The sequence below is a fragment of the Dendrobates tinctorius genome, unplaced genomic scaffold (assembly GCF_039654945.1).
Source record: "Dendrobates tinctorius isolate UK_male_01 unplaced genomic scaffold, ASM3965494v1 ptg000039l, whole genome shotgun sequence".
Taxonomy (NCBI): Eukaryota; Metazoa; Chordata; class Amphibia; order Anura; family Dendrobatidae; genus Dendrobates; species Dendrobates tinctorius.
The window spans coordinates 19,425,341-19,452,686 of record NW_027361707.1 but is presented as its reverse complement, the minus strand read 5'-3'; the positions used below and the strand labels follow the sequence as shown (position 1 = coordinate 19,452,686).

Below are 27,346 nucleotides of genomic sequence, written 5' to 3'. Positions count from 1 at the left end.
AAAAGAGTAAAGTAACACCTCGCAGACTAAGATACCAAATTTCTAGACATCTAAAATACAAAAAACATAAAAAGCAAAGCATTTTAGATCAGCAACTTGAACTTGAAATTCCTCTTCCCGAGCAAACCCTCCTGTACCAGAAAGGCTCCAACCCACTCTGACCGGGAGTAAACCTTTCCAGCGATTACTGCTGACAGCTCTATACTTCTATCTGGGAAACTGCTTCTACTACAGGATTGTGCAAGCTCCAGCAGATTTGTTAAAGTCCAAGTTATCTAAAGGAGAGTGTTTAAGATTAAAAAAAAGAGAAAAGAAACAAAAACGAACACAAATATCTACTCAAAATAAATATAAATAAAATGATACAAAAAGAAAAAAAAAAAAAAAAAATATTGTGAAATGTCCTAATCAGGTTATCATCCTCATCCGATTTGTTATGATTGTGGTAAAACCTAGGAGGAGATTACATCAAAGTACATGACGGCCATAGGATCAACTGCGCATGTAAAACTTTTGGCTTTTTTTTTTTTTTTTTTTTTTAAATTGGCCAATCTATTGAATAACTGATGCAAAAACTTTGTACATAGAGAGTTATTAACTTTTCACAAAGTTTTTCAACTTTTTTACTCACCTGTCAACTAAGAGAAGTAAAGGAGGAGCGGCCATGGTGGAAGAAACTCCAGAAGTTGTCGAGTTCTTGAGCGAATGACTAGACTAACTCCGCATGGGTCCGAGATTTAGCAAAATAGTAATCCATTTAATAGTAACATTTTAAATCTTGTCTGATCGGCTGCCAGGAAGCTCCAGAAGGGTAAAGGCAGAGAAAGAAAGAGAGCGAGCCGAGCTTCAGGCTCAGTTGCTGTGTCAACAGGGAAGGGCACATAGCTGACAATACTAATCAGAGGACGGCGGAGCACGGGGACTACGCACACCCACAGACACCTGCTCAGGTTACATTCTCAGCAGCTCAATGGAGTATTTATAGACTGCAGAGGTAAAAAGGGAGTTTGGACAATTAGGATATCTGCACATGGCGCTTATTGGAGCGGTTCTAAAAAGAAATAAAAAAAATTCATATTCATTGCTATTGCGAAACCACATTGTGGTTCATATGTTAAATGTTTTTTTTTCCTGCTTCAGGTCTTAGAGAAAAATAAATCAAAGCTGGTGTGAAAAAGTGCATGTTACGTTTTAATATGCAAATTGCGTCTTCAGAGAGAAAGAGGACTTGAACTCTATAGCGCCACCCGTTGAAGTAGAGATCCTTCAAGTCACAATCGACCCTTTAACGACTCTTGCAATAGGACTTTGGATAAAAGCTAAATCAGAAACTCAATGTGCAGACACTGTTTCGGGGCTAGTGGCCCTCGTCAGCGCAAAGTATGAGAACTGATCTGGCTAGGTGAGAGGCTCTGGACTGAGATCTAAGGGGTAAGGTTTCACCTTAGTTATTAGGGATGAGTGAATAGCTTTGGATAAGGACTTATCCGAACAGCTATAGCGCTTTCCAAATAGCTGCATCGGGAACCCGGATACCTTGAGAGCTCACGATATTCAGCTGTTCGGCGCCGCAGCTGCAGGTGTCGCAGCTGTGTGAGGGTCACAACACACAGGCTCTCCATGTATGTGTTGTGACTGTCGCGACACATGCAGCTGCGGCGCCGAACAGCTGATCAGCCGGAGCGCTCCAGATATCCGGGTTCCCCATGCAGCTATTCGGTAAGCGCTATAGCTATTTGGTTAACTCCATATCCGAAGCCATTCGCTCATCCCTAATAGATATGAAATCAGCTCCAAACTAGACACAAAAGGCTGCAAAAAAGTGCTTGGGTAGATAGCACTTCAGCTACAAAAGGTACAAAGTGCTTCAACTTCCATCTCATAAGACAGGCAGTGTGTGAGGGCAGTACAGCAGAGAGGACAGCTGCAAATGTGTTTGCAATGAGATAAAGTTCACTTCTGCTGCGCTGTGTTGGTTATAATCAGGCAAAGTTCCGCAGGAGAGCTGCCGGCACTATTAGAGCACAACTGCTAATGCAAATGTATTTGTTAGGAGTCAGTTCACCTCTGCTGTACTATGTTGGATATAATCAGGGACACCTCTGTAGCAGAGCTCCCAGAACTATAAAGAGGACAACTGCTAATGTAAATGTGTTTGTAATGAGACAAAGTTCACTTCTGCTGTACTGCTAGTTCTGATCTTACTGAAGAGCTGTGTGTGATCGAACCATGTAATGACTGACACTTCGTTCTTACAATGGCAATTTTCCCTTCATTTAAAATAATCTCTGGGAGACATTGTCCGGTACATAGATCTTAATCGCTCACTTGCATAGAAGAAAAACGTGGATTTCTCTGGACTAAGACATCAAGGTTTCAATTTATTCAACTTACTACGCCCTTCATATACATATAGACGACTTGGGAGGGTTGATCCGAATGACAGATTCTAATTTAGTACAGATGAGCGCTGATCCTTGCGAATGTGACTGGCTCAGTGTGTCCAACCGCACAGCACATGGGTGCAGGAGACGCCTACTATTTACATGGACTAGTCTGGTCTATAAATCAGACTAGAGTAGCTCATATTACTTTTTTTTTCGATTCAAAGTCTCAATGGGTAAGGCGGCATATAAGACGTCGTGGGCATGCACCCTAAAAAGGTTATGTGCCCAGTTCAGGGAGGGGGTTTCTTCGAGAAAAAAAAAAAAAATCCTGAAAAATTGCTTAAAAAAAATCCACTTTAAAGACTTTTTTTTAAAATTCACTTCCATTGTAAAACCACTTTGCTGTACACGTTTGGTCTTTTGAGCACTTTTTCTGCTTCAAGGTTAAAGAGTAATCGTCGTTTTAATTATTTCGTAAATCAGTAGTTCACATGAAAATAAGTAACATATCTTATCAGAGAAATCGGCTTCTTTCTCTGCCAGAATTGATTAGTCATTACCAAAATTTAATTTCTTCAGTTCTAGGGTGTAACGTTTCTCCTTGTGGAAAGTAACAAGCCAAGTTTGGCATGTCAGAGTGAGGGGACTTATAAGCCATGCACAAATCTGTATTCCCTGAAGACTATATTTTCCCATTACTGCGATAGGAGATGACAAAATAAGTGCAATGGGACTACGGGAAAAATGTGGAGTCAGAAAAATTAGCAAAGACAAACTGCGAGAGGAAGTAAATCTCAGTATTGTAGATACCAAACTCCTTCCGGGTTTAGGTAAAAGTGATGGTAAAATGAAGCTATCTACATTCTCAGGGCAAGGAATAAATACAATCCAAGCTACGGATATCAATAAGAAGCAGGTATTAGGACTTCCATCATCTGTAGTCACTAATGTCTCCAGAGGTGAATTCAGATTACAACCTTGCTAATGGATCCCGTAAAAGTTTAAAGAGCCAAATCCTGGGTTGAGTAGATTATGCCGCATGAGTCATCTTAATAAAATTTGGCGCCATTCTGTGCATCCCATAACACAACTCCTTAGGGCTCGATCAGACACACATATGCACCCAAGCGATTTCCACGTGCAAAAAAAAAAAAAGTTCTCGGCAGCACATTTCCTATTTACTGAAGATCAAGTGCTGCCGAGAACTTTTTTTTTTTTTTTGCACGTGGAAATCGCTTGGGTGCATATGCAGAATGTGTGTGTACGTGAACAGAACACTTATTAATGATCGCTCTCCATGCACTGTACGGTGGTCGTACAATCTAAATAGGCCATTAAATGCCTGCGTCTGGGCAGTCCCAAGGGAGCCTTAGAGCACAGAACGCAGGGCATGGACTGGCCGCAGGGCTCCTGATCCTAGTGGGTAGCCTTGCAGGCATACATGAGGCCGCAGAGTTCGTGCTATGGACTGACACTCAAACAAGTAATTTTGCGAGTATTTTCACAGAGCAGCAAATCGTTCTCCCCCCGGTGAAGGGAAAAACCTCTGCAGGATCAGAAAATATATGCAGATTTGATTTTCACAAAGTCATTTTCCTATCTACCGGAGCAGATTATTGCAGAACATTCTGAGGTTGCCTGCAGGTAATTTTTGCTAAACGATTACAATGAAAGAAATGCAGAATGTTTGCAAACCAAAGTAGGGCAGGAATGGGCTGTAATTACATCTCCATTCTCTTAAGGGAAAGGATACCATCTATTTAGCAACGCTACACAACACCAATTCAGGCTTCATTCATGCGTCATTTTATTTTTTGAGTAAAAGAGAAATATGTAACTTTTTTTGCATCAGTGTTCTGGATCAGACTTTAATCCATTTTGGGTGAAAAAAAAAAAACAAAAAAAAAAAAAAACCAACAACAAAAGTCCACGCTTCTCCTACGCATTAAACACTACAAGAATGCCATTAGTGTGCTCCCCCATTTTACCGAGGAACCTACAGTAGTTAGTTGAATGGATAAATTTCATTGGATCAAAAGTGGGACATTCAAAATTTTTCGTTTAAATTTGTCAGACAATAGGTCCACCCAAAACAATACATTTAAAAAAAAAAAAAAAAAAAATCAAAATGTGAACTCTTGACAAAAACGTAAAATTGACCTGCACTCGAGGACACCACAAAATACTAAAATGGCTAAAGCTAGCCTGAGTGATGGAAGCCCCACTGAGGGTATATGATAGTAACCCAAGAGCAGTATTTAATGGAATGCAATACAACCAAATAGAAGGTCATAGAAGGTCCTACTGTGAAACATAAAATGCACAATAACTATAAAAGTCGCTCTTACGTTGTTAAAAACACTAAGAATGATAATATGGGGGTCAAACATAAGACTGTAAAAAGTAAATTGCCCCACAAACTTACACTGCATCAAAAAACATCACTGCGCCTGTAACGAACATGCGCCACATGGGTAATGGCATAGGCAAGCAGAAATTTCATTACACTCACCGGGACGCAGGGTGTGTAGGAGAAGCTCACGGTGGCTGTAGCGGGTGAATGACGTAGGCAGTTGCCGGGTCACACTCCGAGGCGGTGAAGCCGCAAAGTGTCCATTCACGGAGGGCAGCCTTCCTTGATACAGGGGTGCGCGTGAGGCAGAAAGAGTGGGGGAGCAGAATGCGCTGGGTAGAGCCAGGGGAAGCTCCGTCCGGAAGCGTCCCTGGATACCCGCTAGGAAACAGCAGCCGAAGGGTACCTGAGCGTGTGACGTCACAGCTAGTACAGAGCAGCGCAAGGACCAAAAAGCAGATCAACGCGTTTTGAAGGCACAATCAGCCTTCTTCGTCAGGGTGCTTGTGCTCAAGGTTCAGTGCCTATAAGTACCCTCGGTGTCTGACCTATTAACCCCCGCATACACCTGTGAACGCAATAAGGAAGAAGTGAAATGAGGTTTACCCTACACACTCCGAGTTTGGGGTCAAACATGCATGGAAAAAAAAAAGATTATAAAAAACTGAATGTTTGTAAATCGCTTAATTGGAATTAGCAATATCTGCATCCGCACGCTCCGCTCCTGAGTGCCGGCAGAAGTGCCGGGTATTAACATGCGAGACTCTGCCGTATTCCTCGCATGTGTGATCTCAGCCTCGTATCAATCAGCACAAAGGGCTATAGACACACTCTTTAACCCCTTACTGCAAATTATTTTGGTGGGTCTGCGTGCAAGGCAGGGTGTTGTGGATTCTCTCTCTGGCTTCCCTCTGGTGATTACCGAAGCTGGTCAGATTGAGAGTTCTCTTTCTGGGCTCCCTCTGGTGGTTACTGGAGGTAGTGGAGCTGATCTGATTGACAGAGGCTTGCCACCTGATAATGAGGAAGACGATTGGAGATCTGGGGTTTGATTGGGATTTAAGACAGCTGACTCCCTCTATCCCTGCTGGTGATTTTCTTCTTGTGTCTCCTGAGGTCTGATGTCTCCTGCTCTTTCCCTGCATGTTCAGCTAAGTGGTTCATTTGCTATTGTGTTTGCATTTGATCTGGTTTTGTTTATCTCTGCTTTGTGCGGGTCAGCTAGCTCCGGCTGGGGCTGTGCCGAATCACCGCCCATATGTTACTGCTTGTGCCAGTTTGTTTTGTCCCCCGTTATATTGGTCTCTTTCTGCTTTGCTCTCAGAATGTACCAGAGTGCTGATTAGTGGGGGCGAAGACGTGCGACTTCAGTGTTTTTGTGCATCAGACTGTTGGACTTTTTTGCAGGGTTTTTTGCGTGATTGCAGACAGTGTCTTTCCTTTCCTGTCCTGTCTAGTCAGTGTGGGCCCCATCGTTTGCGCAGTCTATTTTTCTGCCTGCGTTTGTGTTTTCATCTTGTCTCACCGACAATATATCCTTTGGGGTCTGCTCCGGGGCAGTTTAGATTTCCCCTTTCTTGCTTAAGGCTTAGTTAGCTCTCCGGCTGTGCCGAGGCGTCTAGGATCATCATAGGTACGCTCCACGGCTACTGCTAGTTGTGTGGATAGGATCAGGGGTCTGCATCCGCTTAGTTACCAACCTCTCTGGTTTTCTGTGGCTTAGCCTGGGCCTGCTATCCTCCTCGGTGACCCATTCATAACAGCAGGGGCTCAGAAGCTGAGCTCCCTCCACAGGTGGCAGATCCCGGCTGTGGTATGCAGCCGGCCTCTGTGTCTAACAGACATTTGGATGCCACTGTCATTCTCCGACAACAACATTTAAATAGTTGCCAGTGCAAAAAAAAGTTGGGTCTATTAAAATATAAAATTCAGATGCTCTACTCGAACCCTCACGGTGTGTGCACACACAGTGCAGTTTCTGCTGCGGTTCCGCAGCGGATCCGCAGGAGTTCCTGCCGCGGTGTACAGTACCATTATTCCCTATGGGAAATGGAAACCGCAGTGCAGAATTTTCAGTGCAGATTTCCTGCGGTTTCTAAACCACAGAAAGAATTGACATGTCAATTCTTTCTGCAGATTCCGCAGCGTTTTACCATCTCCTCCATTGTGGAGATGGTAAAACTGCAAGGCAAAACCGCAGGATAATCCGTAGATAAACCACAGGTCTTATGACCTGCGTATTTATCTGCGGATTTTGAAAATCCGCGCGGATCAATCCACAGCAGATTCCGCAGCATGTGCACACAGCCATAAGCTTGAGGGTGTGTACCCCCGGAATTTTATCAGATACATTCCCTTTGAGGAAGGTTACATGGCAGGCGTGCCCGCTGTTGTCTCTGCTACTTAATATGGCCATTGAACCACTGTCGCGAATACTCAATAGTGGAGATAGTCACGAAGGGATTAAAATAGGGGCCAAAATGATGAGGTCGGCGTTGTTTGCGGATGATATCGGGTTATTTATGCATAATTCATATAAGGACCAAGCTCAGACACTGAATCTCAGAAAGGTTCTGGGAGTTTGAGTTTCAGGCTCAAGAAAAAACGGGAGCTGTTGTTCCTGAAGGGAGGCGATCGGACAATAAAATATAACCAACACTGAGGTATCAGGGATTCCAAAAGCAAGATGGGTATTTATCTGGGCCACACGACAGACTCAGTCTTTGCCTTGAACCATCACCCACTTATCTCAAAATTTGAATCACAAGGCTGGAGTGGTCTGCCATTGTCGCTGCTGGCGAGAGGCCACTTGATAAAAATGATGAGTTTTCCCGAGGCTGTTGTATCCCCTCCAGACGATACCCTGCTGCTCAAGTGTGGCGATATTTCCAGGTTCAATAGTGCTTTTACAAAGTTTCTTTGGGGGAGAAATACCTAGGATAAAGTTGAACGCACTCCTGTCCTCTATGGAAGGGGGAGCGATCAGCTGTCCTAATGTCAGGGGGTAAAATCTTTCTTGTTTAGCTAGACACGTGGCTGATTGGTTGCGCGAGACTAGCCGACATTTGGATGTTAGTTTGGATAGCGAGTTCTGCAGACCTTGGGACCTAGCTTCAGTGTTGCATTCCCTCCTTATCTTGCTGAGCCCGGCTATTCGGAACTCGATGGTGTGTAGGGATACAACAGTGTCCTGGAAGGCGATACAGAAAAAGCTGGGACTACCGTGGAAGGTATCCAAATATCCTAATCCCTGGGCTCACCCAAACTTCCAACCAGGCAGGGAAAACAGCATGGCAAGAGAAGGGTGTTCCGAGAAAGAAAGGAGATGGATGAATGAGGTAGGGGTGGTAGAGAAGTTTGACCTTAATAAATTTTAGAGTTTGCAATACTAACAACTAAACATTATGCGAGACCTGCAGGACGTTTCCAAAGAGCTGTGTAAGAATGAATTTGATGATTTAATGGAGTGCGACCTCCCCAGTTTAAAGGTGTCAAAGATTTATGGGATCTTGAGATCATGGCCAACTCCAGCAGGAAAACAGATATGTCTAAAAGCTTGGGCAAGACAGATGAGGGATGCCGATGTTACGGACAAGATTATACAGGGCTGGGGTTTGTTAACAAAGAATATTATTAATGAGAATTGGAGGGACACCCAGTTCAGAATTATACATAGGGCTATATATGGTTTCAATGTTCCACAACACTCAGTTCGGGCACCCTCCAGAAATGCCCGAAATGTGGGACAGGTCGCACAGATATGTTTCATGGTTTGTGGGGATGCAGTGTCATACAAAAGGTTTTAGAAATCAGTATGTCGCTTTAGCCTAGGGATTGGGGGAGAAGACTGGGAACCGGATCTGATTCCTTGGATCTTTCATTATGTGGTGGAGGGGGATATCGGGGGGAGGATAGTGGTCACTCCTACAAAATATAGCAATCCTAGCAAAGAAATGTATACTAAGGCGCTGGTTTACAGCGGAGATTTCGACTAGGAGTTGTTGAATCTAGGAAAATTGGAAGCTGAAAGAGATCAAACAAAACCAACAGAAGTTCTTCAATAAGTGGAGATTTATGGAACGGAAGTGCTCCCGAGAGGATTCAAGACGGATAATGACTCCGTTCTTGCATGCGGATTGGTATTTGATGAATGACCTGCAGGGAACGTTGGGGAAAATTAAAGGTTTAAAACCTCTTGAATTCTGTGATCTCATGTAGGCAAGGTGGTGCCATGGTGAAGAGTAGGGTGGGGTTTGTGGGATGTTCTGACGGTTGTTCATTTGTATGGGAATGTGATGGTGTTGATTTTTGTTACAGTTTTGATTTAGGAAAATAAAAAGGAATTGTTAAAAAAAAAAAATAAATAAAATTCAAGTCAGAATTTTTTTTTTTTTTTTTTAAACACTACTCCCTAATAAAAAACAAAACAAGAAAAGTGATCAAAACAGTCAGCTTACTACAGTACAAAGAGAAGCTTTAATGACAAAAGATAAAAACATTTCGTGCCTTAAAATACGGCAACAAAAATAATTTAAATAAGAAAAAAAAAAAAAAAATGTAAAAACAGCTTGCCTAAACTAAGCAGGTTTGGTATAGTCATGATTGCAGACGTAGAGAATCATGTTTCCAGGTCATTTTTACCACACAATGAATATTGTGAAGAAAAAAAAACAAAAAAAAAAAAAAAACACACACAACAATGGTAAAAAAAACAACAATGCAACAATGGTGCTGGGGTCCTGTGTCCAAATCCCACCAAGGACAACATCTGCAAGGAGTTTGTCTGTTCTCCCAGTGTCTGCGTGGGTTTCCTCCGGGTTCTCCAGTTTCCTCCCACATTCCAAAGACCTACTGATAGGGAATTTAGATTGTGAGCCCCAATGGTGACAGCGATAATGTCTGTGGAATTAATGGCGCTATATAAGTGAGTAAAATAATTTTTCTTTTCTTTTTTTTTTTTTTTACCATTTACTCGCCAAAAGCCCTGCGTGCCCAAAAGGTTGCCAATTATCCGGTGTGCACACTAATGTCAATACTAAAGAAAAAATAAAATTAAAAAAAAAATGCAAGGAAGATACCTGATGTGCAATTATATAAAAAAAAAAAGTTACGGCTCTTGGAAAACAAAGGGAAAAATGCATAGGGAGGCAAGGGGTTAATGACCATACAATCCTGGGATCTTGGGAATCCTTGCTTTTTGCACTATGGAACATTAGGCTTTATCAGATGAACTGGCGCACTCTAGTGGACAGTGAAGGATAGGACTTCTAGAGAGTCAAGCCATACAGTATGTGACTAGCAAGATCCACTACTGTCAAAATCATGAGCATTTGTACTGCCTCTGCTCCTATAAAAAAAAAAAAGTGCCAATATTTAATAAATCAATAGTACAGATGAAAATAAACTTAATACACTACTCACAAAAAGTTAGGGATATTTGACTTTCAAGTGAAGTTTATGGAAAACGTAAAAAGCTACACTGATATTTTATCTTGGAAGTAGAGTGTTTAAGTAGAAGCTGCAATGGTGATTTTATGAGCTCAATCAATTTATTAATGATGTTATTCTACTAGTGGAGGCTTGGCCCAAAGTGTAGGGCAGTTCTGTATTGACTAGGTCCACCTGCTCACACTGTACCACCACCAAAGGCTCATCTGGTGACAGCGGTGGCTGATGCTTCCAATGTTGGTGGCCATCGTTTCTGCTCAGCATGAACAGCACCGAGGCCCACTGTTCCCTCGTCCAGCGTTGATGTCCCTGGCCTGGTAGTGTGGTCACGTACCGTTGCAGGTCATCTAGAACGCGACGACGATTATGTAAATGGTTTCAAATGGTGTGATGTGACACTTGGGTGCCTATTACCTCCCTTACATGTGCCTGGAGTTGTGTGGCATTCATCATCAGGCATTGTCCATAATGAAGAGGTCATCAGAGTGGGATGTGGCCAAACGGCATCCTCCTCACTACCTTCCTGTGACTCTTCCAAGTCTTCTCTGTTACACCCTGCTGATGACTCTGATCCTCTAAGCTCAGTGTCCTCTTCCATCTGAGAACATCCTGCTTAAAGGGAATCTGTCACCTGAATTTGGCAGGCTATTTAAATGACTTCTGTCCGGTCCGATGGGCGGGGTTTCTTTCTTCTCCACACCATCCGTGGCCCCCGTCCGCGCTCTTCTCCAGTATTCGTCTCCATCGTTCGCAAAGCTATCTTGCTTCGCGCAGTATGCTTTGCCCGACTACGGGCAAAGCCGATAATCGATTCTGCGCATGCCCCGGTCACTATGTCCCGGAACACAGCGAAATACTTCCGGGACATAGTGTACCAGCGCATGCGCAATAATGATTTTTGGTTTTGCCCGCAGTTGGGCAAAGCATACTGCGCATGCGCGAAGCAAGATAGCTTTGCGCACACGCGAACGATGGAGAAGAATACCGGAGAAAAGCGCGGACGGGGCCACGGATGGGGTGGAGAAGAAAGAAGAAACCCCGCCCATCGGACCGGACAGAAGTCATTTAAATAGCCCGCCAAATTCAGGTGACAGATTCCCTTTAATGCCTCACAATGGCGACTTACTGGTGATCAATCGTTAGGCGTCTTCATCTCACAATGTCAAAATGTTAACATGCTGAGGAGGACTGGTTAATACCAATTATAATTGAACACCGAAATTTATTGGGCGATTAATGGATCAAACACCTGTTGGGACTTTTACCATTAAGCTCCTTGTTAATAGAACAATTTGTGCAAAAATTACTGAAGCATTGAACAGTTGGACATGTGCATTCAAAAGATTAGGAGACAGTCACACTGAGTTCACCTGTAGAGGTTAGAGGGCATTTTAGGATTTCACCCTAAAGCCAAATATCGCTAACTTTTCGTGAGCACCATACATCTCAGAGAAATCTGCTTCTTTCTCCTCCTGGACTGAACTTTCACTGTCAATTTATGGATAAAATCAGTTTTTAGTGAAGAGAGATTTTCACATTATTGAGATCGGAGAAGACTGTTGGTGCTTTTAAAGTTCTATGGAGAAGGGAAGGGGGAGGAGATAGAGCTAGACAGATATTCTGCTGCAAGGTTTCCTGAAAACACAGATGAACTTGAAGGCAATTTCAAACCTGGTAGGGCGCCCCTCCCATTCACACCCTATGGGGCTACACTCAGCTTTTTAAAGGCAACCTCAAAGAATGAATGGATCGGAGTCAAGCATCCCACGTGCTGCTCCATTTTGTAACAGGAATAAAAAGTTCCCCATTCTGTAGATCGGTGCAGGCCCTCGCCGTAGTGAAACACCCACCGATCGTCAAGTTATCCCCTAAAAAAAAAAAGGTAATAAAAGGGATGTCCAGCGACAACTAGTTAACCCTTTCCAATTTAATATTTTTCACATTATTCAAAACACATGGCCTGCCAAGAAACAGTACAACCTGAAGCCAGTGCTAATCAGAACAACTGGAGCGGAACAGGAGAATCCATGTCGGACAAGGTGAGACGTTGGATCGGATATGGTTAAGTATGGACAATATAACGGTAGCGGTAATAGAAGGGGGTAGGTAGCGACACTATAAACGGAAGGGGTTATTCACGCCTAGAATACCCCCTTTTCACTTGCCCCAGTTTGCATAATAAAATAATGAGGGTGGTGGTGGGGGAGCAAACCTTCTTCCTGGATCCACACGCTCTGCGTTTCCATTCCTTACCATTCCCAAGATAAATTGCCTTCAGTGGACGAGAAAATTCAGAGGCAGCGAACCTGTATATGGCGAGCCTTTCAGAGAAGTGGATCCACTTCTCGGCTAAAAGAAGGACGGTATGTGCGCAGCTGAGGAGCGCTCTCATTCACCGATATCAAACAAAGGTAAGGACGAGAAGCGCGACATAACCGCAACATGAAAAGCTTTTCATTTCCATGTAGATTATATACAACAAGAAATAAAACACAAGAAAAAGAAAAAAAAAAAAAAAAAAGAAGAGAAGTTCAGTAACAAGATAGCGGCCCCTCTAATGAATAGTTTATAGACATGACCAGCAGATTACAATGGCCACCGTCGTGACCTAAGATTAATGCAACGGATCAGGTTTTAGAGGCATTAATAATTTATAGGTTTATTCAGGGCAAAATGAACCAGGTGGAAGACGACGGCAGCAGCAGACATTTGGGGCCTGAGTGGAAAGGCATTACGGGGTCTCCGATGACAAACAGCACGGCCGATACACGGCAGGCAGGATTAGGCCTGGGAGGTCCGACATTACACTCGCTATAGGAGTTTAGGGTCTTACCTACGAAGATTCTGTTGGTCCCTATAATTGTCCGGCCCTGCACCGATTAATCTCTCCATTTCTAGAGATGTACAAATTAAGCCGTCTGGCAGTTAGCCCCTATTTGGCATGAGAGGTACACAGCAGATGACAGTTGTGTAGTACAGATGGCACCTGCTGTAGTGAATAGCGCTGCAGTTTAACCCTACTGGCCCCTGTGACCATGGGGCAGAGATGTCATTAACATGGCAGCCATGGGCTTTCGTTATTAAAGGGTCATCATCATTCTTCAGGTGTGCGCCACTCATGTGCCTCAGAATTCCTGCTTGCCGGGGCACAGTGCGCTCCTGAATGACTGACAGCTCAGACAAGCGGCTTGGGGCTCTTTCACATGTCCTGATATTTCCAGTACCAGAGATATTAGTGTCCACGTGTTTCATACGTGCGGTAGCAGGGTACCGCATCAGTACCACATGTACCGGCGTTTGAGTAAATCCGGCACAATTCGCGCTGTTATTAGGTGCTGCGTGCTGAAGACAGGTCACATCATTGTCCCCTGCCCTGCCTGCGATCAGGGGACAATGTTGAGAGTTGTAAAAATTAAGAGGAAAGTTTTAAAAAACAAAAACACATTATACTCACCTTAATACCCAATCCCCTGAAGCCAATGTCCCCTGTAACTAAACAAAAATAGAAAAACAATATTCCTCACCTGTCCGAAGTTGAAAAAAAAAAAAAAAAAATCTGTAGTGTCCCAAGTAATCCTTCAGTGCGACATTTTCTCATCAGCACGATCTCAATTAGATCACTGCTAGCACCATGAGGAAAAAAAAGTCTCACGGTGCAGAGCTGAGCTCAGTGAGTTCACCATGAGAATTTCTCACAGTGAACTCGCTGAGCTCAGAACTGCACCATGAGACTTTTGCTCTACTTTAAAAACTGCAGCCAGAAAAATCATCAATCGTGATAATCACCCCGCTCTCCTAGACTTCTGAATGGAAAATGTAATGCAGATTTAGCAATCAATGCATATAAAAAAATAAAAAGGTGTTTCCCCTGTATAGACCAAAATGCAATAAAATGAAGCAGCTTTATCACCCACATTGGCTAGAAGTATCGGTAATGTGCAGTAAAACTCGGTCACCTCCTGTCAGTTGTTTTTAGGGCCCAGAATATTGGGACTAATAAGGGACAGAGTTGAGCAAGCACCGCTGTAGCTCACATTCCCCCCAAGGGAAAAAATAAAAAATTGGGCATGTTGACATTTGCCAACCACATCCTTCTACCAGACATTGAGAAGAGAGGGAAAAAAAATAATCTCTCTATCTAAGGACAATCCCATAGATATTGGATGTTTGTCAGATTCCGTTGAAGTCGGTAGCTTGAGCCGACATTAATGTAGCCTTAAGCTTTTGACGTTGTCTCGCTAGCAATTTACTACCAAAATAAAAATTCCAGGGACCTTCCATGGCTCACTGTGTGTGCTCCAGTTGTATGGGCAATAATGAAAGCATTTATTTTGGTCTCCAGGTCTAAGAAGGGCTAATAGACACACTGCCTCAATGAGGACTCATCAGTACAGTCATGGCCAAAAGTTTTGAGAATGACACAAATATTATATTTTCACATGATCTGCTGGCCTCTGGTTTTTATGTGTGTTTGTCAGATGTTTTTATCACATACAGAAATATAATTGTAATCATATTATGAGTAACAAAAGGTTATATCGACAGTTAGAATGAGTTAATGCAGCAAGTCAATATTTGCAGTGTTGACCCTTCTTCAGGACCTCAGCAATTCTCCCTGGCATGCTCTCAATCAACTTCTGGATCAAATCCTGACTGATAGCAGTCCATTCTTGCAAAATCAATGCTTTTATTTTGTCTGAATTTGAAGGTTTTTGTTTGTCCACTCGTCTCTTGATGATTGACCACAAGTTCTCAATGGGATTAAGATCTGGGGAGTTTCCAGGCCATGGTCCCAAAATCTCTATGTTTTGTTCACTGAGCCATTTAGTTATCACCTTTGCTTTATGGCAAGGTGCTCGATCATGTTGAAAAAGGCATTGTTGATCGCCAAACTGATCTTGGACGGTTGGGAGAAGTTGCTCTTGGAGGACATTCTGGTACCATTCTTTATTCATGGCTGTGTTTTTAGGCAAGACTGAGAGAGAGCCCATTCCCTTGGCTGAGAAGCCACCCCACACATGAATGGTTTCAGGATGCTTGACAGTTGGCATGAGACAAGACTGGTGGTAGCGCTCACCTGGTCTTCTCCAAATAAGCCGTTTTCCAGAAGTCCCAAACAATCGAAAAGGGGATTCATCAGAGAAAATGACTTTACCCCAGTCCTCAGCAGTCCACTCCCTGTACCTCTTGCAGAATATCAGTCTGTCCTTGATGTTTTTTCTGGAGAGAAGTGGCTTCTTTGCTGCCCTCCTTGAGACCAGGCCTTGCTCCAAGAATCTCCGCCTCACAGTGCATGCAGATGCACTCACACCTGCCTGCTGCCATTCCTGAGCAAGCTCTGCACTGCTGGTAGCCCGATCCCGCAGCTGAAACACTTAAGAGACGGTCCTGGCCTTTCTTGGGCGCCCTGGAGCCTTTTTGGCAACAAGGGAACCTCTCTCCTTGAAGTTCTTGATGATGCGATAGATTGTTGACTGAGGTGCAATCTTTCTAGCTGCGATACTCTTCCCTGTTAGGCCATTTTTGTGCAGTGCAATGATGACTGCACGTTTCTTTAGAGATAACCATGGTTAACAGAAGAGAAACAATGATGCCAAGCACCAGCCTCCTTTTAAAGTGTCCAGTGGTGTCATTCTTACTTAATCATGACAGATTGCTCCATTAACACAGGTGTGGGTGTTGATGAGGACAGGGCTGGAGATCAATCACTGAAACAATGTTAGCTGGTCCTTTTAAGGCAGGGCTGCAATGATGTTGAAATGTGTTTTGGGGGATAAAGTTAATTTTCTAGGCAAATATTGACTTTGCAAGTAATTGCTGTTAAGCTGATCACTCTTTATAACATTCTGGAGTATATGCAAATTGCCATTAGAAAAAATGAAGCAGTAAACTTTGTAAAAATTAATATTTGTGTCATTCTCAAAACTTTTGGCCATGACTGTAGTAGACATCTGCATCATCATAAGAGGATAAAAGCATCCGCTATCGCAGACCATGGCGATACTCCCCTAGGTCTAGACATCAAAGAAAAAACACCTAACTCTAGTATTAAGCCGTCCCCCACCACCCCACCCAGAGTCCCAACTGTCAGGGCGGGCACTGTCTCACCCTCACCCCAATAGTTGGTGCGGGCGGCGAATGGATTCTACACCACACAGTATATACACCTTTCTTTCTATAGTAACATACGGAATGCAGAGCTGTACAAGGAGGGCGCTCTGAAGTGTCTGTCCCCTGCAGGGAACAATATCTAATTTCCTCAGTTTACATAACCAACCTCATCAGGACCAATATAAAATATAATAACCTTACATTCTAGAAATACTGGAGCAGAGGCATAATATTCCATTGCTGCAAAAAAGCTGTGTGTGTACACAACGCATTTCACGACGCTCTGAAGGGCTCACATGGGATTCAGAACTGGGTACTGCGCCAACTAATCAAACCAATGAGTCCCAAGGACATTCCAGACTCAGAAATGCAGTTCTACTAAAGCAGCACGGACGTTTATAGTGGCGAACCGCTATAATAACGCTAGAATGTGAAAGATAGAACAGCAGACAGATGCCCATCATATCCACTCATGGGTGGAGACCTGGCCGTTGGGGTCCCAATGACCAATGGTTAACTCAGGGAGTGACGATCTGCATTGCATGAAGTCTTTCATCAAGCACCTGCTTAAAAGAGGTTACCCGGCACTCTCCAAAGCCGTTCACTTCCACAGGGAAAGCGAGCTGTGCCATTGACATTAAAACCCCACACATCTGCCGAGATGCATGCAGGACAGGCAGGGATGTCCAATTCTAATGAACCGGAGACACGCACAATACCTGCCCACCATGTGTGTCCCATGCCCATCATAACTGCTCTGGAGGGCTCGAATAACCCTTTGAAAAAAGGGTTCTTGCAGGCAAAAAAAAAAAAAAAAAAAAAGAAGAAATGGTGGTCCACATCAGAAGACTTCTCTACTATCTCCATATACACCAACAAGGATGATGTAGGGTGTCCAAACATTAAATAAAGAAATAATAAAGTTAGAAAAATATGGCTGCTTTATGAAAAAAAAGGAGAGAATGAAGCGGAGCTGTAATATCTCACAACCTGCGGTCAGTGAAGTGCTGGAAGAAAGCAGCCATGTTTTTATGATCCTGGAAATAAGGAAACTTTTTACCTGTTGAAGAAGTTACTGATCGGTCCCAATATTCTTATTTTATTATCGACATCCCCGTCCGGCATGCAGCCCTTAAGAGTCGCATCTGCATTGTCTTTTGCAGAGTTCAAAGTAACATCTGAAAAATGCGTGTCATCATTTTCCAAGTTAACAATTGCACTTGAGTTGCTGGTCACCAAGAAGTCCACAATGTCCTCGTTGCTCACCGATAAAGTGGTGGAGAAGTCGGTGCTGAGGCTGGAAACACTGCAGTCAGAGATGTCATCACTTCTGTTCAGAGAAGTAGGGCTGTAGAGCTTGGCTGTGTCGTAGCCAGATCTAGGGAAGGTGGAGGACTTCCATATGACGTGATCACTTTCAGAGTTCCTCAGAGATGGGGTACCACCACTGGGTACACTTTTGGAGCTTTGAAACACTCTTTCGTCCCCAGCGGCTCCATTCAAACAGTTTGATCTCACGGTACAATGGACGGGTTCTGGGTTGGCGATCTCGAGGGTCGGGATGCCAGAGTCCACTGAAGTGACGCTGTTGCTTTCCCCCATTGAGACAAAATGGCCATGGTTGAACTCTGGGAGAACGTGAGACTGAGAAGCCTTTCGATTCCAATTGCCAAGAGGTTGAATATCGCTGTCAACAGTAATGTCATGGACCTCGATAAACCCAAGGTTCTTGATGTCAGATGGCAAGTCTTGATTCATATTCGACCAAGGGGAAACTAAAATGGAATATAAAAAACAATTAGAAATTGCTTTTTTTTTTTTGAGGGGGGGGGGGTTGGGAGTGTATATTCACATGTATGTGCACCTTATAAATATGGACGCTTATTTTCCTTCAAGACAGAGCAGAAATTGCTTAGATCCCTGATGTATGAGTAGAATAAGGGCTCATAATCATCTGCGAGAAAAATGGAAGAGTGCAATAAAAAAAAAAAAAAAAAAAAATCAGATTGTACTCTGGCCATGCAAGTGCAGTCTGATTTTTTCACACGTCCTTGAAAACCCGATATTTCAACTGCCGAATACTGTAAAAAAAAAAAAAAAAAAAAAAAAAAAAAAAAATCACAGTGACCCGACAGTATAGAGTAGATCTGAAGATGTCAGTGATGCTGTTAGCATAGTGCTTGCACAGCTTACTGTTACTGTACATGTATATTATTACTGAATAAAATTATTTTCTGAAAAAAATGCAATGGGATCCCCCGACATTTTATTAACCAGCAGAGGGAAAGCGACCAGCTGGGGGCAGATGTTCATAACCTGGGAAGGGGGTAATACACAAATGGAGCTTCCCAGGTTATAAATATCAGCTCACAGCTGTATGCTTAGCCTTTAATGGATTTAACCCCCCCCCCCACAACAAAAAAAACACATTGGGTACCCCTATAACTAAAAACCAGCAAAGGCTAGGGAGACAGCTGTGGGCTGATACGGACAGCCTAGAAAGGGGCCATGGATATTGGCCCCATTCCAGACTAATAACATCAGCTCTAAGCCGCCCCAGAAAAGGAGCATCCATAGGATGCGCCGATCTGACACTTAGCCTTGCCCGTCCCACTTGCCCTGGTGCAGGGGCTAGTGGGATGGATGAATTGGGGTTGATGTCACCTTTGTATTGTCAAGTGACATCAAGCCCAGAGGTTAGTAATGGAGAGGCATCTATAAGATGCCACACTACTAACCCCATAGTCAAATTGTGAAAAAAATAAACACCCAGAATAAAGTCCTTTATTTGAACAAATGTGACACAGATTCCGTTATTGAATCAGACGGCATTACGAGCGTGAGAACTTTATCACACTCGTGGTGATGTCAGTAAGGTGAAACGAGTTTATTGGATTTAAGCTCCGCTCAACTTTAGCACATCACTACGAGGCACTGAACACTCACGAGCAGTCCAGCGTCTCTGATGGATGGAAGGCTGTATAGTCACATTATGCAAACATGCAGCCTGATATCTAAACGGAGCAAAGCTAAATGCATAGCGGGACAATTGGATTATGAACTTAGCAGTAAGAGACCATTATGGTTGTTTATTTTAATTCTTTTACAGGAGATATTGGCTTCGTGTAAGGCGAGTATAAGGGTGTGTACACACGCTGCAGATTCTGCTGCGGTTCCGCAGCGGATTCGCAGCAGTTTTTGCTGCGGTGTACAGTACCATAATATCCTATGGATATTAAAAACCGCAGTGGAGACGGTGCGGATTTTTCCACGCGGCTTTCCTGCGGTTTCTAAACCGCAGAAAGAATTGACATGTCAATTCTTTCTGAGGATTCCGCTGCGGTTTGCCATCTTCTCCATTGGGGAGATGAAAAAACACAGGATTGCAGGTCTTTTGACCAGCAGATTTACCTGCGGATTTTACAAAATCCGCACAGCCAAATCCGCACCCCAATCCGCAACGTGTGCACGTACCCTAAGTGTTTTTGGTTCATTTAGAGTCAATAAAAGGAGTATGTCATTTATTCAAATAAAAGGACTTTATTTTGAGTGTTTTTATTCACAATTTGACTATGGGGTTAGTATTGGGTCCGTCTCTCCATTACCAAATCCTGGGCTTGATGTCACCTGACAATACAAAGTTGACATCATTCCCAATACTATTACCCCACTTGCCACTGCACCAGGGCAAGTGGGAAGAGCGCACAGTCCCAGATTTGGCGCATCTCTGGGACGGATATGAGCGGATGTTTTTAGTTTAGGACAGGGCCAATATCAATGGCTCCTTTCCTAGGTTATTAATCCCCCAGCTGTATTTTTTTTTTAATTTTTTTTTTTTTAGAAAATAAATTAAAGTGAACCTGTCACTTCGTTTTGCCGCTATAAGATGCGGCCACTGCCTTTTGGGGCTTATCTACAGCATTCTATAATGCTGTAGACAAGCCCTCGGTCCGACCTGAGAGAGAAGAAAAACAAGTTTTATTAGGGTGAGTGCACATGCTATGGATTAGGTTGCGGACTTTTCCACGCGGATATTGCAAAATCCACAGGTCAAAAGACCTGCGGATTAGCCTGAGGTTCTGCCCTGCGGTTTGACACCTGTATAATGGAGCAGGTGTCAAACCTCTGCGGATTCCGCACAAAGAATTGACATGCTGCGGATTAGAAACTGCAGCAAATCCGAGCGGAAAAATCCACAGCATGTGCACGGCGTTTTTTGTTTTTCATTGATTTTAATGGTACTGTACAACACAGCAGAAACTGCTGCGGATCCGCAGGGCCAAATCCGCTGCAAATCTGCAGCAGAATCCACAGCATGTGCACATATGCCCTTATACTCACCCGGGGGGGGGGTCCGGTCCAATTGATGTCGCGGGTCCGGCGCCTCCCATCTTCTTGCGATGTCGTCATCTTGCCTACTTCGTGCCGCGCTCCTGCACAGGCGTACTGATCTGCCCTGATGAGGAAAGGTCAGAGAGGCCCAGCGCCTGCGCACTGCGGTACTTTGCTCTGCCCTCAACCAGGCAGATCAGTACGCCTGCGCAAGAGCGCGGCACAAGCAAGCAGGATGACGACATTCGCATGAAGATGGGAGGCGCCGGACCCGGGACCTGTGACAACCATTGGACTGGACAGACCCCCGGGCGAGTATAATAAAACTTGTTTTTCTTCTCTTTCAGGTCAGACCGAGGGCTTATTTACAGCATTCTAGAATGCTGTAGATCAGCCCCAAAAGGCAGTGACCGCAGCTTATAGCGGCAAAACGAGGCGACAGGTTCTCTTTAAAATGCATTTACAGTAATATACACAGGCAAAATACTCAGTCACATATTTATATCTATATTAAGAGCGAGAAGAATATTTCTTTTGAAAAAACTATGTTTAAATTACAGTAATTATCTATGTAAAGCTCATGTTAAAAACCACATTCGCATGTAACTCAGATGCTAGGCGCTAAAAACTGCATTGTACTCGCAAGAAAAATGCATGACACTCGTCCCACTTTTCTGGGCAGATACTGGACTGTATTTTTTTTTTTTACGGCGATGGGTATGAGCCCTTAAAGCGCGTTCCATGCACCCTTGGTGTGGCTGGACATTTAGGATATGTGCACACGTATGCAGAAAATTTCTGCAGAAAATCCTGAATCCTTCCCAGAAAACGCGCGTTTTTTTCAGCGCGTTTTTTGCGCAAAAACGTGTGGGTTTTTTTGCGGTTTATTTCCGCGCAGTTGCAGACCCATAGAAAATAGATAAAAATGCGGAATTTTCCACGAATAAATGAGCATGCTGCGTGTCCCGCGAAGAGGTTTTTCGCGGTAAAAACTGCATACATCTGCACAAAAATTGCGGAATTCATTTAAATGAATGGTAAGTTTCTTTTAAGCGTTTTTGACGCGATTTGGTAAAACTGCGAAAAAAACGCTACGTGTGAACACAGCCTTAAGCACACCTTTTTGGTTTCCATCTTTCTCCAAACCCCTCCTTTCTTTGATCAATTCTGGCTTTACAGGGCCACAGAAGAAAACAAGATAGATGGAAAACAAGTAGGTGGGAAGGTGCATTTGGATATTTAGCTGCACCTAGAGTGCACCTGGTGTCGCCCCCAAGCCTCCGTCAAAACTATTCACCGACTCTACAAAACCACTTAGGGCTATGTTCACATGCAGCAATTTTATTCTGCAGCCAAAACCGGCACTGTTGGCAGTAAAAGATTCTGCAGCACGCAGTTGGTGTTTTTTTTTTTTAGGTGCTCATTACGGTATGTGTGCGCTTTGCCTACAGTACATGTTTAATAAACTGGGATTAATTCACAAAAAACGCAGCAGAAAATGTGTTGGCTTTTTTTTTTTGCAGCGTTTTTTTTCACTTTGTTATTGCTTGCCATGGGTAAAAGTAAATTTACGCACAAATGCTGAAAGAATTGACATACCACAGTTCTCAAATTCGGTCAGAAAAACAAACAAGTGTATGCATGAGATTCATGAAATCTCAGCTTTTCCTAGTACTGAAAAACGCTGCTTATTTGCCTGGAAAAAAAAAAAAATGATGCATGTGAACAAAGCCTAAGGATTACTCTTTAGGGGAAAAAAAATAAAAATACTCCACACCAAGATGAGTTTTCCTGAAGATGTTTCAGCTTGAAAAACTTTTATTGGTTTTTCTTAGTCTTTGAAAAACACAGGGTGAACATGACCAAACGTCATGCTCACACGCTGCATGTTTTTTTTCCAGCAGCCAAAACCTGCTCTCGTCACAATAAAAAAAATCCTGCGTTCAAAATTCCCATTTTGTGCTGTTTTAACAGCATTTTTTGGGTGCGGATTACATGTTAAAAAAAAAAAAAAAAAAAAAAAAAAAAGTGCTCAAATTCCGTCAGGCAAAGAAAAACAAATCATGTGCATGAGTAAATATATATATATATATATATATATATATATATATATATATATATATATATATATATATATATATATATATACACACACACACACACACACACACACACATACAAATGTGAACATAGCCTTATTTGTTGCAGGTTCCGTGTTTTTCCATCCAGAGCTAGTCATGTATCAAGACTGCAGGATTTTTTTAACAATGTCCATGAATATTCTTTTAAAAGACGACAAATCCTCGGCTTTCCGTTAGGGGTTTCCTCACATCTTTCTCCGCAGCGGTGATTGAGACTTCGGAATTCCCTCCTGTGCATTTTAACAAGCAGTTTTCAATAGAATCTCTTCTAAGGAGATATTTTTTGCTCCAGGAAATTTTTACTCAAAAGGTGAAGATTCCCATTGTTGCAATGCAGAAAGCTCCAGACAGGGGACCAGAGGTAATAATGCAAGAGGACACGGTTTCCACAGCATGACAGAAAAGTGCCTAGCAATAAGAAGGATGTATATCTTTGTACCGTGTTAGCCAGTAGATAGAAAAATATTCAGGATTGAGAGTCCTCAGTAGTTGAAGCTGGCCTACTACCGCTTCATTGATGATATTTTAATCATCTGGACAGAGTCTGAGCAACAGCTAAAGACGTTCCACGAACAGTTTAATCAATTTCATCCCACCATCAATTTAACACTCAACTACTCCAGTACCGAGATTAATTTTTTGGACACCATCATTAATCTAAAAAACAATGAAATAGAGACATCCCTGTATCAGAAGCCAATCGACCGTCCAACATACCTTAAATGGGACAGTTTCCATCCAAAACACATAAAGAACTCTATTATCTATAGCCAAGCCATCAGATACAATCGTATATGTTCCAATCCCATGGATAGAGACAAACACCTTGGTCGCCTCAAAAAGACCTTTTTGAATCAGGGTTACCATCCAAGAACAATTGAAAACCAAATTACAAGAGCCACCAGATTGTCAAGGAATCACCTGCTACATTACAAAGCTAAAGAAGAAAATAACCGGGTGCCTCTAGTAGTCACCTACAACCCAAATCTGGAAATGCTAAGGGGAGCTGCACAGAAATAACAACCTTTACTACAAAAAGATGCCCGATTACAATCCATTTTTCCAGACCCCCCCACTGCTGTGCTTTAGGCAGCCCCCAAATCTAAGAAGCATCATTGTCAGAAGCTCCCTGTCCTCTCCAACAGCTGGAGGAACCTTTCCTTGCAACCAGAAAAAAAAAAAAATGTAAAACCTGTCCATTTATAATGACCACGGACAAGATAAAGATCCCCAACTCACATCAGGACTACAAGATCCCAGGTACTTTCACCTGCATTACAACTAATGTGGTGTACTTAATTATTTGTACTAAATGTCCAACTGGGGGTCTGTATGTGGGGGAGACAGGGCAAAAGCTTAGAACAAGGATGAATGCTCATCGTCACACAATAAGAGAAAAAAGAATGGATCTACCTGTGGCAAAACATTTCTGTATCCCTGATCACAGCAACATGGATATGAAATTACTGGTATTGAAAGGTAACTTCACATCTCAGAGAGAGAGACGAGTTTGGGAGTACAAATTTATGACGAACTTTGACACTCTCAGTGCTGGAATGAATGTGTCGCATGGATTTATGTCTTTTTACATCAATTAAGGAATTTCCTTTTAAAACCTTGCGGGGCAACACAGAACTAGACCCCAATCAGAGGACCATAAAACATCCAGACTCCTTATCTATGAACTGGTCCAATGTTTATATTTATGTTTCTCCCTCTCCCATATTGATAGTTCTGCTTCACGTCACTTGTCTTATCTATTGCATTTTTTCTAGGCTGTATTGTGCATAAATATGTGACTTCAGATTTCGTATTAGTCTAGCCTGATGAAGAGACCTGAGTAGTCTCGAAAGCTTGCAATGTGTTACCATCTTTTCAGTTAGCCATTAAAAGGTATCAACTACTGAAGACTCTCAATCCTGAATATTTTTCTAGCAATAAGAAGAAAACTATAGCGGTGTCCTGTCCTACGCCCATTACCTCTAATGGACATGTGGATTGGAGGTTGTCAAAACCAGAAAACCCTTCAAAATAGAGGCAAAATTTTCTATAGCTTCATTCCATGCCTTAGGGTATGTGCACACGTAGTTTTTAGGTGCTGCGGATTTCTCCCCGCGGATTTTGTAAAATCCGCAGGTAAAATTTCAGGTCAAAAGACCTGCGGAATAAGCTGCGGTTTATCACCTCTACAATGGAGGAGATGGTAAACCGCAGCGGAATCCACAGAAAAGAAGTGACATGTCAATTCTTTCTGCGGATTTGAAACCGCAGCAAAACCGTGCGGAAAATTCCGCAGCATGTGCACTGCGGTTTCCATTTTACATAGAGTAAAATAGTACTGTACAATGCAGCAGATTCTGCTGCGGACCCGCAGGGCCAGAAACGCTGCAGATCCGCAGCAAAATCCGCAGTGTGTGCACATAGCCTTATACCTCTATGCGATATTTTGGATACTGTGCTCCAAAGGTCTTCCATCTCAAACAGAGAAAGGCTCACACTTGGCATTTTTGATGCATTTCTTTTTTCTTTTCCAGCCTGAAAAATGCCGGTTATGGCCCAAAACCCCCCACAGATAATTATGAACAGATTCTCTATTGCACAGTTCTTTGGAGTTTTTCATTTAGGTCTTTAATTTGCACTTTTTAATGCTTTTTTTTCTCCCAAACAGAGCATTTTTGATTGGCATATGTGGTTCGTGAATTTTGTACACATTTTGAAGACTATAGCGCAGGAGAGAGAAAAAAAAAAAAAACCCACCACACACACACACACACACACACACACACACTCTATCAACGAATATCACAAGATAAAAAAAAATAAAAAAAATAAGGCAAATAACAAATAAGATCCGACTTTTTATTTCGCTTCATCCTGGCGTTTTTTGGTGGAAACCATTTTGAACTCGACGATGAAAAAACAGCAGTAAAAAACGCTAGAAGAATTAACATGCTGCGTGTATAACAAGAGCGCCGCAAGTCAATAGACGCAAGGGAAAAAAAAATAAATAAGTTACAGTAAAATGCGTTTTTCTACACGGAAAAAAAATGGAAGAAAAATTCTGCTTGAACAAGCCCTAAAGCAACATTTTTATGCAAATAAGCAGCTGTGTTTTCCAGCACCAGCAAAAGCTATGAGATTCCACAAATCTCACACACACAATTTTTTTTCCCTACAATGAATTTGAAAACTGCTGCGTTTTTGAAAATCTGCAACATGTCACTGCTTTCAGAGTTGTTTACCTATTGAAAGCAGTGAGAAAGTGCAAAAACCACAGCAAACAGGTTACACTTGGTGACGAGAAGTAACTTTATTAAACATGGACTATAGACAAGTCACGTATGTATTCGCCACGAAAAAAAAAAAAAAAAAAAAATTTGGTGCAAAAATGTAACAAAATCTGTGTATTTAAAGCAGCGGTTTACTGTCAAAAGGTTTAGGCTGCACACACACACACACACACACAAAAAAAAAAAAAAAAAAAAAGTTTCTCCACCTTTTCCTAAAGATCAGTTACTGAAAAACTGACAGCATGATGAGGGTATCTGAATTCTGTCAGATTTTGTTCAAGGACCCATAAACTTTAATTGCTGATTTTGATCAGACACTCTGATCAATATTGGACTTGGCTCCGTGATTTTGGATAAAAAAAAAAAAAGATAAATCAGAAAGGCGAACAGACCCATGACGAAGGCAGGACCGAAACGCGCGTTGGGGTGGACGTGCACTCTGGCTTCACTCTGTATAGTCTGCATAAGTCGTTAATGTTGCCCCAACATACAGTGGTGGATGTATACATGTTTATTGTTAGCCTTAGGCTAGTTTCACATTAGCGTTTTTTTGCGCAGCGCATCGGGCGCATAAAAAACGCAAAGAAAAACGCAAAACAAACGCGCGTTTTTTTTTAACGTCATGTGCACGCTGATGCGTCAAAAAACGCAGCGTTGCATGCGTTTTACATGCGTTTTTGCATGCGTTTGCGTTTTTTTATGCACATGTGTTTTTAGGTGTGACATTTTTTCCATTGTCTAGAGAACATTCTAGACTTGTTTCACTCAAAAACGCATGCGCAAAAAAACGCAACCGTGCGCAAGACCATGCGCACGCATGCGTTACCATAGACTTCAATGTGTCGTTTTTGCGCATTCCGTGCGCAAGCGTGCGCATGCGTTTTTTTGCCGAGACAGGGCGCACCAAAAAATCCAACATGTTGCGTCTATCGCGCCTGGCGCAAAAGACAAAAAAACGCATGCGCACGAAAACGCAAGTGTGCGCAAGACCATGCGCACGTCATGTTAAACATAGGTGCGCAGTGGGCATGCGCACGGGTGCGCACGATGCGCTGCGCACAAAAGCGCAAATGTGAAACCAGCCTTATTCACCTTCCTTGATTTAAAAGGACATCGCACACAGGACTGTGGAGATTGAGGAGTCGGAGGTTTGGCTTACCGACTCCACAGCCCTGTACGGGTTTTCTTAGTGGCACATGTATACAGCACAAAAGGGTTACTTCTCTCCTTCCAGGCATAAAGCAAACAAAACATCACTAGAAAGACACGGCGGCGCTGCATGCA

General features: G+C 42.8%; 1 protein-coding gene across 2 annotated transcripts in view; it reads right to left on the bottom strand.

Annotated features, from left to right (window-relative positions):
- The window catches only part of TBC1D14 (TBC1 domain family member 14), a 91,803-nt gene that overhangs the window by 54,613 nt on the left and 9,844 nt on the right, over positions 1–27,346 (bottom strand). For both annotated transcript variants that reach the window (XM_073574527.1, XM_073574528.1), the window contains exon 3: positions 17,360–18,074. In XM_073574527.1, the coding sequence (XP_073430628.1) occupies positions 17,360–18,074 (715 nt within the window). The remainder of the gene's footprint in view (positions 1–17,359; positions 18,075–27,346) is intronic.